The following is an 18,016-nucleotide window of genomic DNA, read 5'->3' as shown; positions in this document are numbered from 1 at the left end:
TACTCCTGGAATGTTGGGACTAGCACGGTCCTAGCCCTACTGCTAGGAATTAGCATACTTCTGAATGTGGTTCAGCTCTCGTTTAAGGTTAAACAGCTATTTAAGAAGATCACTCAGAGATGTGCCCCAAGGCTGGATAATTATGAGTGGCAGGGTGTGTGGGGTAGTATGGGCAAATACCTAGAAAAGTGGGCACCTCCGATGTTTTGGAAATTCACCCCTGAACAAGTGCAGGATCCAGAAGAACTAGTAAAATATTTGGAAAAGGTATGCTGTCACCCCGGCAGCTCCAGAGAGATACAAATCACTGCAACGTGCTGGGGCCTGGCCCATGCCTATCGAGCCCTGTTTGACACCACTCAGTACCCTCAAGGGGAAGAGAAAGTCTCTGGACCTAACAACAAAATGGTGAGCACCGCGGCCACCCAAACCTTGGCAACGGGCGCTGCGGCCCCTCCAGCCCCGGCAAGGAGCATTGCAGGCACCCAGACCTTGGCGACAGGCACCGTGACCCCTCCAGCCCCGGCGACGAGAACTCGGGCTACCCAAACCTCAACAACAGGCACTGCAGCCCCTCCAGCCCCGGCAATGAGTACAGCAGCCACCCAAACCTCAGCAATGGGCACTGCAGTCCCTCCAGCCCCAGCGACGAGCACTGCTGCTACCCAAACCTCGGTGACAGACACTGCGGTTATCCAAAACCCAGTGAGCGATACTGCAACTGAACCAGCGGACCAACCTGCACCAGCATCAGTTGCCCCCGTACAGAAAAAGAAATATACAAAAAAATCAGTTCGCTTAGCGAAGGATGAAGATGAACCAGGGTCATCACGGGAACCGGAGGAAGAGGCAGAACCAGAGGTAATAACCCGGTCCCTATCCTTGAGTGAGCTGCGGGATCTGCGAAAAGACTTTGGCCGCCGCATAGGTGAGCATATTATCACCTGGCTCCTCCGATGCTGGGACAATGGGGCTAATAGCTTGGAATTAGAAGGTAGGGAAGCCAAGCAGCTGGGATCGCTTGCCAGGGAAGGTGGCATTGACAAGGCAATTGGAAGAGGGACACAAGCCATCAGCCTCTGGAGGCGACTCCTGTCAAGTGTGAAGGAAAGGTACCCCTTTAAGGAAGATGTTATATGTCAATCAAGCAAGTGGACCACCATGGAAAAAGGTATTCAATATCTGAGGGAATTAGCTGTGCTAGAGACGATCCATCATGACCCGGACAACCCACAATTACCCAAAGATCCAGACGAAGTCCAATGCACACGACCCATGTGGCGGAAGTTTGTACGGAGCGCACCATCATCCTATGCCAACGCATTGGCAATAATGGCCTGGAAGGATGAAGAGGCACCGACAGTGGAGGAAGTGGCTCGCCAACTCCGTCAATACGAAGAAAATCTCTCTTCCTCCCTACAAGCCTGCATTGCAGCTGTGGAGAAGCTGTCCGAGGATGTCCAACAAATCAAAGAGGATATGTCCTACTCCACACGTGTAAGGACCAATGTCTCAGCTATTAGGAGTGAGCGCTCCTCTTCCCAAGAGAGAGAATATAGAAGGTACACACCGCGAGGTGCCCTGTGGTTTTACCTATGTGATCAGGGAGAGGACATGAGGAAATGGGACGGAAAACCTACCTCGGTCCTAAATGCACGGGTACGTGAACTGCGAGGAAAAACCACCACAAAAGGGGATTCTACCAGGAAAAATGCCGCTCCAGTTTCCAAACAGAGTAGAAGGGCTGATTTCATTTCTGATCCTCTTGAAGGGACCTCTGAGCCAATTTTACGAGAAGTGAATACTGAATACTCTAACCAGAATTAGAGGGGCCCTGCCTCCAGCCAGGTGGAGGAAAGGGATAACCGGGTCTATTGGACTGTGTGGATTCGATGGCCTGGCACGTCAGACCCACAGGAGTATAAGGCTCTAGTAGACACCGGAGCACAGTGCACCCTAATGCCATCAAGTTATAAAGGGACAGAATCCATTTGTATTTCTGGTGTGACAGGGGGATCCCAAGAATTAACTGTATTGGAAGCTGAAGTAAGCCTAACTGGAAATGAATGGCAGAAACACCCCATTGTGACTGGTCCAGAGGCTCCGTGTATCCTTGGCATAGACTATCTCAGGAGGGGGTATTTTAAGGACCCGAAGGGGTATCGATGGGCTTTTGGTATAGCTGCCTTGGAGACGGAGGGCACTGAACAGCTGTCTACCCTGCCTGGTCTCTCTCAAGATCCTTCGATTGTGGGGTTGCTCAAGGTTGAAGAACAACAAGTGCCAATTGCTACCACGACGGTGCACCGGCGGCAATATCGCACCAACCGAGACTCTCTGATTCCCATCCACAAGTTGATTCGCCAACTGGAGAGCCAAGGAGTGATCAGCAAAACCCGCTCACCCTTTAATAGTCCCATATGGCCAGTGCGGAAGTCTAATGGGGAGTGGAGACTAACAGTTGACTATCGCGGCCTGAATGAAGTTACACCACCGCTGAGTGCTGCCGTTCCAGATATGCTAGAACTTCAATACGAGCTAGAGTCGAAGGCAGCCAAGTGGTATGCCACAATTGACATTGCTAATGCGTTTTTCTCAATCCCTCTAGCAGCAGAGTGTCGTCCACAATTTGCCTTTACTTGGAGAGGTGTCCAGTACACTTGGAATCGATTGCCCCAGGGGTGGAAACACAGCCCCACCATTTGCCATGGACTAATCCAGACTGCACTGGAAAAAGGTGAAGCTCCGGAACACCTGCAATACATTGATGACATCATCGTATGGGGCAACACAGCAGAAGAAGTCTTTGAGAAAGGGAAGAAAATAATCCAAATCCTTCTGAAAGCCGGTTTTGCCATAAAAGAAAGTAAGGTCAAGGGACCTGCACAGGAGATCCAGTTTTTGGGAATAAAATGGCAAGATGGACGTCGTCAGATCCCAATGGATGTGATTAATAAAATAGCAGCTATGTCTCCCCCGACTAATAAAAAGGACACACAGGCCTTCTTAGGTGTCGTGGGGTTTTGGAGAATGCATATTCCAAATTACAGTTTGATTGTAAGCCCTCTCTATCAAGTGACCCGGAAGAAGAATGATTTTAAATGGGGCCCTGAACAACAACAAGCCTTTGAACAAATTAAACGGGAGATTGTTCATGCCGTAGCCCTTGGACCAGTCCGGACAGGACAAGATGTTAAAAATGTGCTCTATACTGCAGCTGGGGAGAATGGCCCTACCTGGAGCCTCTGGCAGAAAGCACCTGGGGAGACCCGGGGCCGACCCCTGGGGTTTTGGAGTCGAGGATATCGAGGATCCGAGGCTCGCTATACTCCAACTGAAAAAGAGATATTGGCAGCGTATGAAGGAGTTCGAGCTGCCTCAGAAGTGGTTGGTACTGAGACACAGCTCCTCTTAGCACCCCGACTACCAGTGCTGGGCTGGATGTTCAAAGGGAGGGTCTCCTCTACACATCACGCGACTGACGCCACGTGGAGTAAGTGGATCGCACTGATCACACAACGGGCTCGCATAGGAAACCCCAGTCGCCCAGGAATTTTAGAAGTAATCACGGACTGGCCAGAAGGCAAAGATTTTGGAATGTCACCAGAGGAGGAGGTGGCACGTGCTGAAGAAGCCCCGCTGTATAATAAACTGCCAGAGAATGAGAGGCAATATGCCCTGTTCACTGACGGATCCTGTCGCATTGTGGGAAAGCATCGAAGGTGGAAAGCTGCTGTATGGAGTCCTACACGACAAGTTGCAGAAACTGCTGAAGGAGAGGGTGAATCGAGTCAGTTTGCAGAGGTGAAAGCCATCCAGCTAGCGTTAGATATTGCTGAAAGAGAAAAGTGGCCAGTGCTCTATCTCTATACTGACTCATGGATGGTGGCAAATGCCCTGTGGGGGTGGTTACAGCAATGGAAGCAGAGCAACTGGCAGCGCAGAGGTAAACCCATTTGGGCTGCCACGCTGTGGCAAGATATTGCGTCCCGGCTAGAGAATCTGGTTGTAAAAGTACGTCATGTAGATGCTCACGTACCCAAGGGTCGGGCCACTGAAGAACATCGAAACAACGAACAGGTGGATCAGGCTGCCAAGATTGAAGTGTCTCAGGTGGACCTGGACTGGCAACATAAGGGTGAGCTATTTATGGCTCGATGGGCCCATGATACTTCAGGCCATCAGGGAAGAGATGCAACATATAGATGGGCTCGAGATCGAGGGGTGGACCTGACCATGGACACTATCGCGCAGGTTATCCATGAATGTGAAACATGTGCTGCAATTAAGCAAGCCAAGCGGTTAAAGCCCCTGTGGTATGGAGGGCGATGGCTGAAATATAAATTTGGGGAAGCCTGGCAGATTGACTATATCACACTCCCACAAACTCGCCAAGGCAAGCGCTATGTGCTTACAATGGTGGAAGCAACCACCGGATGGCTGGAAACATATTCTGTACCCCATGCCACTGCCCGGAACACTATCCTGGGCCTTGAGAAGCAGGTCTTGTGGTGACATGGCACCCCAGAAAGAATTGAGTCAGACAATGGGACTCATTTCCGAAACAACCTCATAGACACCTGGGCCAAAGAGCACGGCATTGAGTGGGTGTATCATATCCCCTATCATGCACCAGCCTCTGGGAAAATTGAGCGATACAATGGACTGTTAAAGACTACATTGAGAGCAATGGGGGGCGGAACTTTCAAACATTGGGATACACATTTAGCAAAAGCCACCTGGTTAGTCAACACCAGAGGATCTGCCAATCGGAGTGGCCCTGCCCAATCAGAATTTTTACATACTGTAGAAGGGGATAAAGTCCCTGTAGTGCACATGAAGAACATGTTAGGGAAAACAGTCTGGGTTACTCCTGCCTCAGGCAAAGGTAAACCCATTCGTGGGATTGCTTTTGCTCAAGGGCCTGGGTGCACTTGGTGGGTGATGCGAAAAGATGGGGAAGTCCGATGTGTGCCTCAAGGGGATTTGATTTTAGGTGAAAATAGCCAGAATTAAACTGTATGATATTAGTTGCTATATAATCCTGCTACTGTATGTTATCATTACTATAATTGTTATATGCTATATCCATAATACTATAGTAAGAATCACTTGGATCAAGCAAGAAAGAACTGTGATAAAACTGAGCAAAGCGCAGTAGAGGTGGATCCAGAACTGACTCCAGCATGCAACAATCCAACGGTGCACACCATCCTCCTGCTGCGTCAAATGTCATCTGCTCGTCACACCGCACTGAAGCCCAATTCTGCTCTACCGACTGAGAGGACTTTGCACCATCCCTCCTGCTCAGACAGACTGGTATGACAGATGGAGCCCAGAGTCAGAAACTAAATGAACTCAACAAACATTTTATGAACATAAAGAACTAAAGAACTGATATCTCTGTGTGTGTATACTTATATATATATATATATCATTGTTCATATGTCTCAAAGGGATGGAAAGGTGGTGGTGATTGATCAGAATGTAACTAAAGGTATGGGAACTGAGCATGACGTCAATGGTATAGAATAAGGGGTGGATACTGTCCTGGTTTCATCTGGGATGTAGTTAGCTGTCTTCCTAGTAGCTGGTACAGTGCTATGTTTTGAGTTCAGTATGTGAAGAATGTTGATAACACTGATGTTTTCAGTTGTTGCTCAGTAGTGTTTAGACTACAGTCAAGGATTTTTCAGCTTCTCATGCCCAGCCAGGGCACCTGACCCAAACTGGCCAACAGTGTATTCCATACCATGTGACGTCCCATCTAGTTTAGGAACTGGGAAGTGGGGGGCAGGGTTTTTCGCCGCTTGGGGACTGGCTGGGTGTCGGTCGGCGGGTGGTGAGCGATTGCCCTGTGCATCATTTGTACATTTCAATCCTTTTATTACTACTGTTGTCATTTTATTAGTGTTATCATTATCATTATTAGTCTTTTCTTTTCTGTTCTATTAAATCGTTCTTATCTCAACCCAGGAGTTTTACTTCTTTTCCTGATTTTCTCCCCCATCCCACTGGATGGGGGGGAGTGAGTGAGCGGCTGCGTGGTGCTTAGTTGCTGGCTGGGGTTAAACCACGACAAGTAGTAAGCTTAAAACAGCAAGATCATAAATTATAGACCATTGTATATCAGTTATAGCCAAACTATTGAGGCTATTACAGTCATTTATGGAGAAAGAGAGAGAGACATCTCCTGTATCTCTTGCAACACATCTATTAGGAAATGCCATTTGGGGCCCATGGTTCAGGCAAGCATACTCTAAGGACTGCTTGTGCTGGTTTTGGCTGGGATAGAGTTAATTTTCTTCATAGTAGCTCGTATGGGGCTATGTTTTGGATTTGTGCTGAAAACAGTGTTGATAACTCAGGGATGTTTTCGTTACTGCTGAGCAGCGCTTACACAGAGCCAAGGCCTTTTCTGGTTCTCACCCCACCCCACCAGCAAGGAGGCTGGGAGTGCACAAGGGGTTTGGAGGGGGCACAGCTGGGACAGCTGACCCCAACTGACCAAAAGGATATTCCAGAACATATGACATCGTGCTCAGCATATAAAGCTGGGGGGAGAAGAAGGAAGGAGGGGATGTTCGGAGTGGTGGCATTTGTCTTTCCAAGTCACTGTTACACGTGATGGAGCCCTGCTTTCCTGGAGATGGCTGAACACCTGCCTGCCGATGGGAAGTGGTGAATGAATTCCTTGTTTTGCTTTGCTTGCATGGATGGCTTTTGCTTTACCTATTAAACTGTCTTTATCTCAGCCCATGAGTTTTCTTACTTTTACCCTTCCAATTCTCTCCTGCATCCCACCGGGGAGGGGAGGGAGTGAGGGTCTGTGTGGTGCTTAGTTGCCAACTGGGGTTAAACCACGACACTGCTTTAACTTCTAAAGATTTTTAATATGTCATTTTAACATCTAGAAGGCTGCAAGAATTGCAATACTTATATCCATTACTTGTGTAACCCATGTACTTGTTTCTGGGATGCTTCAAGAGCTAGTATGGTGCTTTCTGAACCAATGCCCAATATGTTGGGACTAGTCTGCATGTCCAGGGAATAATTTGTGGAGTAGTTATGTTATATCACAGCTCCTGTTTGCTGGCAAATCTGACACAAAGGGGCTATGGAAAACTGATTTGCCACTCCTAACATTTCCATAATAGTTACAGTAGAATATACTGATGTAAATCCATTCAATGCTCCCTCCATCTGTTCATTGCCCAGATGATGTGACAAACAACATAAAATGCAAAACCTACAAAACAGCAACTTAAATCCCATGAGAACAATCTAAATATTTCTTCCTGGAACAAGAAACAATTTTAGATGAGACACCTCTCTATGTTTAGGAGTTCTGGCTTCATAACATTTTTAGTATTTGCAGCTGACCAAGGGAAAAGTAGACTGATATAGTGCATTCTCTAACGAGATTTATGGGAATGACAGTTAGTTAACTCAAAATCAGTCCACTGCACAGTGCTTACATGTCAAATAAAGAGATTTCTGTGAAATAGATATAATTTCATTGTTGCAGGATAACACATTTTTGATAAAAAGCTTTTGTGATAGAAAGTAGGGTTGGGAATAGAGAGAATATATATCCTGTATGCAGCCTTCTCTGTGCTATATGAATATGTGCACAAAACTAAAGAAATCTACTGCAGCATCTGAGCTGAAATAAAAGGTTATATGAAGTAGTAATGTATGCCTGGAATCTTTTTTTCCCTCAAGAGAAAATCCAAAGAGAAAACCAGGGCACAAACATTAGTTACAGAGTCTTCTTCCCTAAAATACATTTTTTATCAATTGCATTGCATAATGGTGACATTCTATCATAGGAGAAACAGATCTGAGTTTAGATGGCTCTCAACAAGCTCTAGGCTTTTTTTGGGTCTCCAGTTGTGGCTATATGGGTTTGTGGTTGCAAACCTATGAAAAATAAATTTGGCCAGTACTGCAGGTGCATTTCAGCTAAAATCATATTAATTGGCATTTTTATGTGCACCACAGTAGTCCTACACTCTTGGAATTTTGCTTTTTGCTGTTATTTTTTGACCAGCTCCATTTGGAAACTTGAATTACTTACTGGTCCTAGGTTAGATATCGGCATCGGGCATCTCCCTTTAATTCTCAGTACCACCTCTTCATATGAAATGCAGAAGTTTATTTCCCTCAGATATCTATAACTTAGATCGGAGTATGACTTTAGCTTCAGTGTTTAATTCAAGGAAGTTACTGCTCTGAGCACCAGAAAGGATTGACCCTTGTTCTCAAGTCTGGAAAATAAATACTTAAGATCAAGTACTGCAGTTAAGATCCAAGTGATTATTTAGTTAAATGTGACTAAATTATTTAAGGATGAGGGTGAGAAGATTTGTATTGTGGTACAACTAATGACCTGATGGCGAAAACATTTAGCTTTCTAAGCAAAGCACGTACATATTTATATTTAGAAAATGCTTAAATATGGTGTCAGTAAAGCTTAATGGGAGGGGTGTTTAGACGCCTTAAAAAGATGTTTGCCTTTATATCTTTAGGGGCATGTCTGCTCATTCTGTTTCTCAGCATCACTGTGTTTTCCACTTAAGTCTTTGGGAGTTGTTGATACTCAGTAAGCACTCTAAAGATTCAATCTATACCAGGGAGATGAAGGCAAGTAACTCAGAGGAAACATTATAGAAAACTAAATATTAACTATGAGATATTCTCAAGTGAATCTTTTAGAGTAACATAAATAAAAATGAGCCAAATTGGAACCCAATATGGAAATGTATCTATAATGGCACACCGTGAAGGATATACAGATATACACCTTCATTTTTAAAAATGGTGATTTTCGAAGTGTTGAGTCTTTTCTAAGCTAATGTACAATTTACAGAATAAAATATAATGAGCATATTTATGATCACTACTGTAATAATTATTAATTTATTATTGATGCATTTTAAAATAATTATTATTTATTATAATTGCATTATTGCCATTCCTTCAAGCACTTACAAGAGACAAGCACCCTGTTGTGTTATTCTGATCACGAAACAAGAAAACTGCCTCTGCTGCAGGCATTTCTAATCTCTGCACAACCTAATCTCTGTACAACCTAATCTCTGCAAAAGACAGGGACAAAAGATGGCCACATTAAGTATCAGATGCATTGGATCTAATGGCACATTCAGTATGCTTTGATACACCATGTTTTACCAAAAGTGCAGGGAATAATTGTGTGCTTATATTACATTCTGTTTTAAAGATTGTACAAGCATCATAATACTGAAAGCACTTTGGAGCTGTCTGATAAAGTGCTTGACTTTTTTGCACTGTTAAAACTTGTTTGTGCTCCTTAGACCTAAGTGGAGATAGACTCACAATGGTGTAAATTACAGTTACGCTGAGATGAACATTATTTCACTTCTTCCCTTTCTCTTTCTTGGTTTTTCTCCATTTTTTTGTTGTCTTGTACGCCTTCATGATACTATAGACTGATACTATAGACTGAATGCCTTTTTCTTTTACTTTGGCTTTCTCTTTCTTGGACAAACATTCTCTGTAGTGTTTGCAACAATCCTCCTGCATGTGGCTGGCAAATAAATAGACTTTACTGTCCTTTGGTTCTGCTGTGAAATGCTGTACCATTAGAATTTAAATACCTTCTTCCTTGTGACTGTTGCTTTGCTTAACTATCCAGCACTACTGTAGAAGTCAGTACAAAATTTGTTGGCCTTTCATTGCGATATAGAAACAAATGCAACTTGCATCACTCTGCCAGCTGTTCCTTTTCCCTTTTGAATTAACTCAGCTTTATGGTCTCTGTCCTTACCTAGATTAACTGGATACAGGTTTCCATTTGTCTGTGCAGTGTTGGGATATGAAGCATGTTTCCCTGGAAACTTTAAATGTCTGAAGCAATCATTTACACATACAGTATCGTCTCCAAAAGTGCATATTTTTTCAGTTGAAGTCAAAACCAAAATAAAAATCTCTACCTGTTTGTTTGAAAACATGTGCAAATATTTGCATTTAAAACACTGTAAGAAAGCCCTTGTATTTAATTTCAGAAAGCAAAGAATTAATTGTTCCTATAATAAATCTGGATTGTGAAATAATTTCACTTTTAGACTAACTGTATTCACCAGAATAATTGTTTAGAACACTTCCGAATTCTGCTGAAATATTTACCTCTAATTGCCATGCAAAACACTTCTGCCCTTTCCTCTGGGTAGGGCAAAACCAACTGTCATTTTAGCATAGATTGTCTTCACCAGTGAAGAATGTTTGGATTGTTTTAATCATTCTGTTCACAACTCTTTCTCTTCAAAGCTATTCATAGAATTTTTTTTCAAACTGTTATTTTTTACTGACAGTTGCCTGTTCAAAATTCTCTCCTCTCCATTCCCCTCCTGCCCTTCCCCTTCCTTTTCTCTGCTCTCTACCCTTGTCCCTAAACCAAATGCCAAGGTATTGGGAAATAGGAAGAATACACACATGTGTACATAGATGCACACGTGTTCACATATGCACACAGTTTCACAATGTGTCATTAGGACACTTTGGCTGTATTATTAATGAAACTGCTGCTCCTAGGCTTTGCCATCCTCAGCCTGCCTTAGGAGGAAAGCTCAATACAGGTGTAGACCACTGCTCTTTTAAGTGATTTCTAAAATATTTGACCAAATGAGATCCAATAGCAGTATGCAACACTCAGCATGCTGAGAGTTTTGACTAAGACCATAGTTACTGATCTGATTGGATAATTTAGCTTAAATTTGTCCTGTTTTTAAATAGGCAACTGTATCTTTGTGTTTTTACACTGTCTTATCAGTCTATTTTTTAACTGGAAGCTATAATATTAATAATTAATAGTAATTGTGTACATAACGATATTCAGAAATTTTTAGGCACTGTGATGTATTTACAGAGGCATTATTACTTGTTTTTCAGAAAGGAAAACAATGGGTGAGAGAGAATGTGACTTGCCAAAAGGTCATACAGCAAATATTGACAAAATTGACTTTCAGAATGAAATCTTGGCTTAGGTGAAATCAAAGGCAAAACTCACAGAGACAACAATGGGCTCTCATCCCAGACTCCTGTCCTCACTAAATGCTGCTGAGGGAGACTGAAGAGAAAATGTGTTACTAGAATGTAGTTGGGGTATTTTAGGACTTGATGCTTTTATTTACAGCTGAACGCTTTCTGAGTATGATATGCTACTTTGCCCTGTTATTGTATTGGCTCTCACGTGGTGGTGCTCATGTTTGAAAATACAGCAGGATTAGAAAGAGGTCCTTTTTCTCCTTCTTTGCAGAGCTATGGGATGAACTGGATACATAAACAAATGTTCATCAGCATAATCACAGACTTGCGTGACACTGGAAAGATTATATTTCTATAATTAAAGTGGCATAAAAAGTGTTTAAGTAACAGTTACTGGGACTAGATGTGTCTGTGGATACTGCTTTCTTCTTACCATGTCAGACAGAAAGTTAGTGGCAATGATAGAATTATGTAAGGAAATGAATCATGAAAAGTGAGAAAAAGAATCTGAAACATTTAATTCTAAATTTAAGGATTCAGAAAGATACTCAAATTCCACACAAGATGCTGGGACCAAATGCTTTCAGTCTTTTCAACTTGACTATTTTCTTTAACATTGACAAGTATTATTACAATCTTGTGCTTCATGCTCTAATTTATATCTAGTCTAACTTACATGTCAGTAAATTTATGTCTGACGTCAGTCTGGCTCTTTTTATTAGATGTTTACCTCACATTTCTATCAAACTTCTCCGTCACTGAATTCAAAGATATTAAAGATAATGTCTGCGCTTCCAAAACAGGTGCAATCACCACCTTTTCATTTTCACCTAGTTTAAAGATTTTTTAAACTTTAGCTAACATATCTATCTTTTATTCAGAAACTTTATTTTCAGAGTGCTAATTGTATGCAGAAAGGTTGAAGTATGTTACTGATAAATTCATAGAAACCTTTTAGAATATTGCAAAATGATGGTACAGTTAAGTAAAATAAAGCAGGCTAACTGATGAGCAGGTTTTTCAAATGATGATTGTAATGAGTGGGGAAGTAAAAGGTTACCTGAATGGCATTTGTTACATTCCATCCTGCTTCCCAGCTGGTGATCAGTTTGACCTGGGCATGTGGCAGTGGAGCCGGGGACTTGTATTCTGGATCCTGGTGGCAAACATGAAGCTCGAAGTTCAGGGGTCCATCTGGTTCTTCTCTCTCCTCACTGTGAGCTAAGTTCAGTTCATCTCTTCTAGCAAAACTCACATGCTCTTCATCAGTGTCTAGGCAACTGTCCCATCTTGCTATTCCCCAAAAGAGACACGGTGTTTCCCTAAAGCAGTTGAAAAGAGATGAAAAAGTCTGCTTCAGGTGAGCCATCCTGAATATTAAAGTAAAATCTTTCCTTACATGTCTTTATATTTTTCAGCAGTTGTACATTGTTAATCCTTTTGTTAGGTTAGCCTTGATACTGTAGCTATGATTAATGGAGTTTGTTGTCCTTAGTTCATTTATTTGTGCTAGTTTCAAATACCAGCTAAAGAAATATCTCCTGGGTCTTGAACATACTGCCCAGAGTAGTCTGCAGTGAGATTTAGTAGTCTGCAAGCTGCAATTTACAATTCAAATATTTTTCCCTTTTACCTATGGTATCTACTTAGATCAGTCATTCATGGAGCATCTACAGGTGGCTGCAAGAATCTCTTCCTGGAAATTATGCATGTTTCTAATACAAATAAGTAGTTCTGCCAAAAGAAAAAAAAATGCTTCGTTAAAAACTAGAGCTGATGGACTGACTGCTAAGTAAATGAATGTAAACAAGTTCACTTTTCCAGATGTGAGAATTTTCTTCTGTATTTTAGTGTCTACAGAGGTCAGTAGAACTTTAAAAATGTTCTTTAAAAAGCTCAAAGTTGCAAGAAAAAAAAAGTAGCTTGTTCATAACTATAACTCACAGTTGCTAGTGACAGTTAAGGGAATGAAATAGAGCTGTGATTGTATGTTTACTGTATGGATGTAAATGGTGATACATTATGATTATTCACACTGCAAAATCTGAAAAATAATATTTACAAAAGTATCCTCCTCTCTCCTTGCATGGCCCATGGAATTTGTGAAAGAAAGGTAAAGAGAGAGAGTTGGGTTGCACAGTTATACGATTATTTATGCCCATTTTCCTTTGTTTTTTTTCCCATGCCTGCCCTACATTCCTCTTCCCTCTTTGTTTCTTTATTAAGATGACTGAGTTTTAATGGTTATATTTCTGCACTAACAATTGAATAACTGGTACAACACTGCTGATCAAGCTGAAAAAAAGTATTTGCTTATAATGGATCTGAACTGGACCATGTGAGATCAGTTACAGTCCTTGCTTGCACTAGCACATCCTTCCTGTTAGCTGAAGTTTCAGGAAATCTCAAAACAAATTTAGGAGCTTATATTTCTGAACTAGAATTCTGAACTGATGACTTTTCTGCCAGATAGATATGAACTGCAGTCTCACTAGTAACTCTTAGGTCTTGCCCATTTTCAAAATGAAATATCCTTCATGCAGGCCTTGTCTGTTTTTTCTTATGTGCTCAGGATTAAATAAACGTGGAGACAACCTTCACTGTTCTGTCTTTTCTGATCAGGCACTGAAATTGGTCTTGCTCTCATCACATAACTAATATTCTGAAGCTCTCCACATTTTATCCATCTGTTCTAAAATATTTCAGAAATACCACCAGTACAGAATTATGTTCCTGTGTCTACCTTGTTCAAGCCTCATCACTGACACCTGTATGTGCCATGTCCATGGGTTTATTGCTGGATGTTCTAGAGTATTTCTTTTACACATTGTGAAATCTGCTAATGTTGTTCAGCTCAGGTCAACAAGTGGCTCTTGCTTGTCAAAATATCCTTTTGTTGGTATTTCTGAAGATGGAAGTCAATGTCACTAGCAATCTCACAAACATATAATGACCTCCTGGAGTGACCTGGAAGGTGCTTGAAAATACAACTATGTTTTTTACAGCAAATTTTGACCTCAGTTTAGTCCTTCTCTCATCAAAGCCATTCAAACAGAAAGCTTCAGGCAGATTTCTGAGGGGAACTGCTCTATGATAGGTGTATATACTACTCACATTAAGTAAACCTGGTAACAATATCTACGGAGTGAAACTAATAACATAAAAATTACAAGGTTGATTTTCCTAATATATATACAGAATGGTCTGAGATACACAAATGGAACCATGGGAAGTGGTAAATATTAGTATGTATTTTCAGTCTATTCTTAAGCATTACTTCTGCAGATGTTTACATTTCTTCACAGAAACACTTTGCTGTCATTGACTTTATCTCATGAAAGGTGTAGCCTCATGGGGGACACAATTAGCATTTAAAAAGGCATTTTTTATTAATTAAATACAGATAAGAACAATTTTAACATCCCGAGGAACTGAACTAAATCAAATACAAAAGTTGTTCATTTACAAATGATGCATTACATAAGAAATTGCATTGTTTATCTGGTGTTTGTAGAATTTATTTTCTGTCTAAAAGAATTTATTGAGACAGCAACCACTGCTGCTTGGTGGGATTTTTGTTTTATTCTTTGGTGGGGTTTTTTTGTTGTTGCTTTTTGGTTTTTTTGTTTGTTTGTTTGGGTTTTTTTAAGTTAGTTTGGTTTTCCTTGTAAATTAGTCACGGTTTCATGCAGCTATCTTAATCAAGGGAAGTGTAAGCAAGTTTAGGAACAGAGAGATACCTCTGAATATAGGACCATTTAATTTGCCTGTACACGGTTAGGGAGGAATTGTCCAGTTTTATCCAAGGCCCTCTGACAGCAGTTGAAAGAATCCCATCTTCAGATTTCTTATCTGCCAGATGCATCGCATCTGGAAGTCAGAAAAATTAAATAATAGTAAAAAATGTTATTTCACATTTACACAAAAAAACTTCAAACATAATGTAAAATCTCTTTTAAAATATAACTTTTAGTTGGTTTAAATTCATTGCTTCCCTACTGACTACCAGATACAAATGCAAGTAAGTTTATATGTTTCCAGAAATATCTGAATTTAATAAAATATTTATGTTAAATCTCCCAAGCTTGGTATACTGTTGGGACTATTTGTTTCAATGAAATATCATTATTAATCTCTGACTTACAGCACAGGACAACACAGATTATCATTGTACAATATTTATTATTGTGTATTGATAATACTGCATAGAGATCCTAGCAGCCACCTTTGGATTAAGTGTCTTAAAATCAAATAGTAGGAGACAGCTTCTTTATGAAAGGCTTACAGTTTAACAAGAGAAGACAGACAGACACTTGACAATCTGGAAGTCCATCCTTCTTTGCCTACTGGGCATGGAGTTTTCATTCTATATATTACCTGCAGCTTTGGTTTTTGCAGTCAGTATGACAAATTATGCTCTTAGTTACAACACTGTATATCTACTGGCTGTTTCACTGACATAAATAATGAGCGAAGGAAGATATATCAAATCTGGTTTTATTATTGCATTAAAATGCCATCTAGATGACTGCAGCAAATTTCATATTTATTGTTACTTTTGGGCCATCCGAAATAAACAGTAAAGGCAAGAAATGAGAACTGGACTCAGTCAAAAGGTAGTACAGTTCTTAATTTTTCCCATGCACTACTTGTGCTAGACATTCTTTCTACAGATGTTCTTTATCCATACAAGCTAATATTTTAAGTTTAGTTAAACCTTATGTCTCGTCTTAGGAAAAACTTCCTGATTTATGGTAGGCCCATAAGTGTGGTTATCATTGTCCTTGTCACCTATACACCTATTTCTATTTCAGTACCTAAACCGAGATTAAAATTTTCTCCTTGTAAAGTAGCAGACTGTCACTGTGATTCATAAGCTTGAGAGGGCTGAATTTCAGGAACAGGAAGAGTGGGTGGATAGGCTTGGAAAAGACATCTTGGTCAGTAGAATTTCATAGTGCAGCTGCTTATGCCCAAGGGAATTACGTCTTCAGAGCTGCTGCTTGCTTTGGCCATGTTTTCTTCAAAATCTGTTTGACTGTAGGATCCTTCAGTTATACCCTTCAAGGACAGTGTTTCAGAACAGCAGTGAAAAGCAGGACAACAAAATAGTTTCTCAACCCCATGTGCTTTTATCTTACATAGCAGTGTATTGACAGAATTTTTTATATAATGGTCAATCCTATGTCTTCCTTATAATCTCACTTTTGCTGTGGGACATGGCTTTGGTTCAAGTACTGGGGTAGAAGCATGTCATGGCTGCTTAGTATACTCTTTCACAAGGGAAAAGATCTCTCTCCACAAAAAAGGTATCTTAAGCAGTCACCATTCCTAGTCATGAGGCTAGCTGGGGCAAATACAGCACTTCTAGATATGTAAGACATTTTCTATCGAGCAAATGTCTGCTTAGAGCATACACAACTGCTATTACTTCCCATAATGGAATCGGTTTACAACTGAAGGGCTTTTTCAGTGTTTCCACGTCAATGCACTAGGCCTATGTATAAACCTGGGTCCAAGAGCATGAAAATTTGAGAGTTAAACAAAGACAGATCTGTAGTGTATTTCCACAGAACCATGAAGCTGTATGATGGAGTGACTAGGAATGCAGGTGCACTGCTGAGTGCCCATGTTGCACAGTTTAGGTACATCCTGACTATCCTACTCTCCAGCACAAGCTCAATAGGGTCCTTTTTGGTAAAGAAGCTCTTTTTTTGGTATTAGTCTAGCTTTCAGTGCTGCCTTAATGACTTTAAACTACAACAGAGATGATGGTGTAAAATGAAAAAAATACCTGAAACAAAACAGTGTTCAGTTTGACAGGCATATCCAGAAAAAATATCACAGACTATCCATCCACCCTTTGCCTTGTGTAGGTTAATGGTGACTGAGATGAGCACTTTTTTTTGTAGTGAAATAAGGATTTCAGTTTTGGTACTGTGGATCCCTAATACAAATATTTGCAACATTTTTTCACACTTGTAACTGATACTTCTTATGAATGCTCAGGTTTCTTACCAAAATTCATCTTCTCCAGGTGTTTCTGCCAATTATACAAATTTGGAAACCAGACACAGAGAAGGCATAGCACATGATGAAAGATAGTATCAGTAGTTGATTGTATGTTTGTGGAAAGGTTTCTTTGCAATCACTTAAATGTATTTGTATGCTTCTGTAAGGTTTTCTGTGTTGTTTCTTGCTCAATGCATATTACTCTGACAGCTCTTTTGTTATTCAAAAATATGTTCATGCATGCAAATATATATGACTGTAAATGCATGCATGAAGTGCATGAAGGATAAGGTCCCTCCCCTAAGAAGATAAACTCTAATCCAGACAGAAGGAATTAGTGTGATACCAATTTAAAACAAAAAGGAAAGAATGAAGTGGTTAACATTGAACAGATCAGTACTGGAAAGCTTCTTGAAAGAACTTGATCATTGGCCAGAATTTGTAGAGGACAACTGTTGTCAAAGAAGAAGGAGCTATTCAAAGCCTAAGAGACATGAAAGGAATTAAGCCAATAGTGGAGGGATAAAGAAAACAGTAGGAAAGAGGATTGTAAGAAACACACATCTGCATGGTGTAAGTAAGAGAAAATAAGAACAGGCTTACAGACAGAAAGGAAACTGGAAAGATCAAGTGTTCAAGGACAGGATGTCATAGTATGAAGAACTTTGTTACTTATTTACATAGAATATTGTCTAAGACATGCCACAAAAATCTCCTTATGTAACCAGAATTGTGAATCCTTTTCTGAGTTTCTCAAAGTTGCTATATGCTAAGATTGTTTCTATTTCTTGCAATAGAAGGAAAGAGAATCAGTTCTGGCAATTTTCACAGTTAAGGATATTCTGCTGGAAAAAGAAATGTAATTTGTGAGGATCAGAAAGAATGCCAAGGAAAAAGACAGAGATATGCTTCATCAGGAGTGGCTATTTAAACATATCCCAGGGATGACGCTCAAGGAATATATGGTCTCCAAATA

General features: G+C 40.8%; 1 protein-coding gene across 1 annotated transcript in view; it reads right to left on the bottom strand.

Annotated features, from left to right (window-relative positions):
- Positions 1–18,016, bottom strand: part of LOC104316382 (vesicular inhibitory amino acid transporter-like) — a 45,020-nt gene that overhangs the window by 20,001 nt on the left and 7,003 nt on the right. Inside the window, exons 2-3 of the mRNA XM_069786116.1 lie at positions 14,769–14,898; positions 12,089–12,350 (exon numbers count right to left, since the gene is read on the bottom strand). Coding sequence (XP_069642217.1) covers positions 12,089–12,350; positions 14,769–14,898 — 392 coding nt within the window. The remainder of the gene's footprint in view (positions 1–12,088; positions 12,351–14,768; positions 14,899–18,016) is intronic.

This window comes from Haliaeetus albicilla, chromosome 7, assembly GCF_947461875.1.
Source record: "Haliaeetus albicilla chromosome 7, bHalAlb1.1, whole genome shotgun sequence".
Lineage (NCBI taxonomy): Eukaryota > Metazoa > Chordata > Aves > Accipitriformes > Accipitridae > Haliaeetus > Haliaeetus albicilla.
The sequence above is the reverse complement of the archived record's forward strand: the minus strand, read 5'-3'. Positions and strand labels throughout refer to the sequence as shown.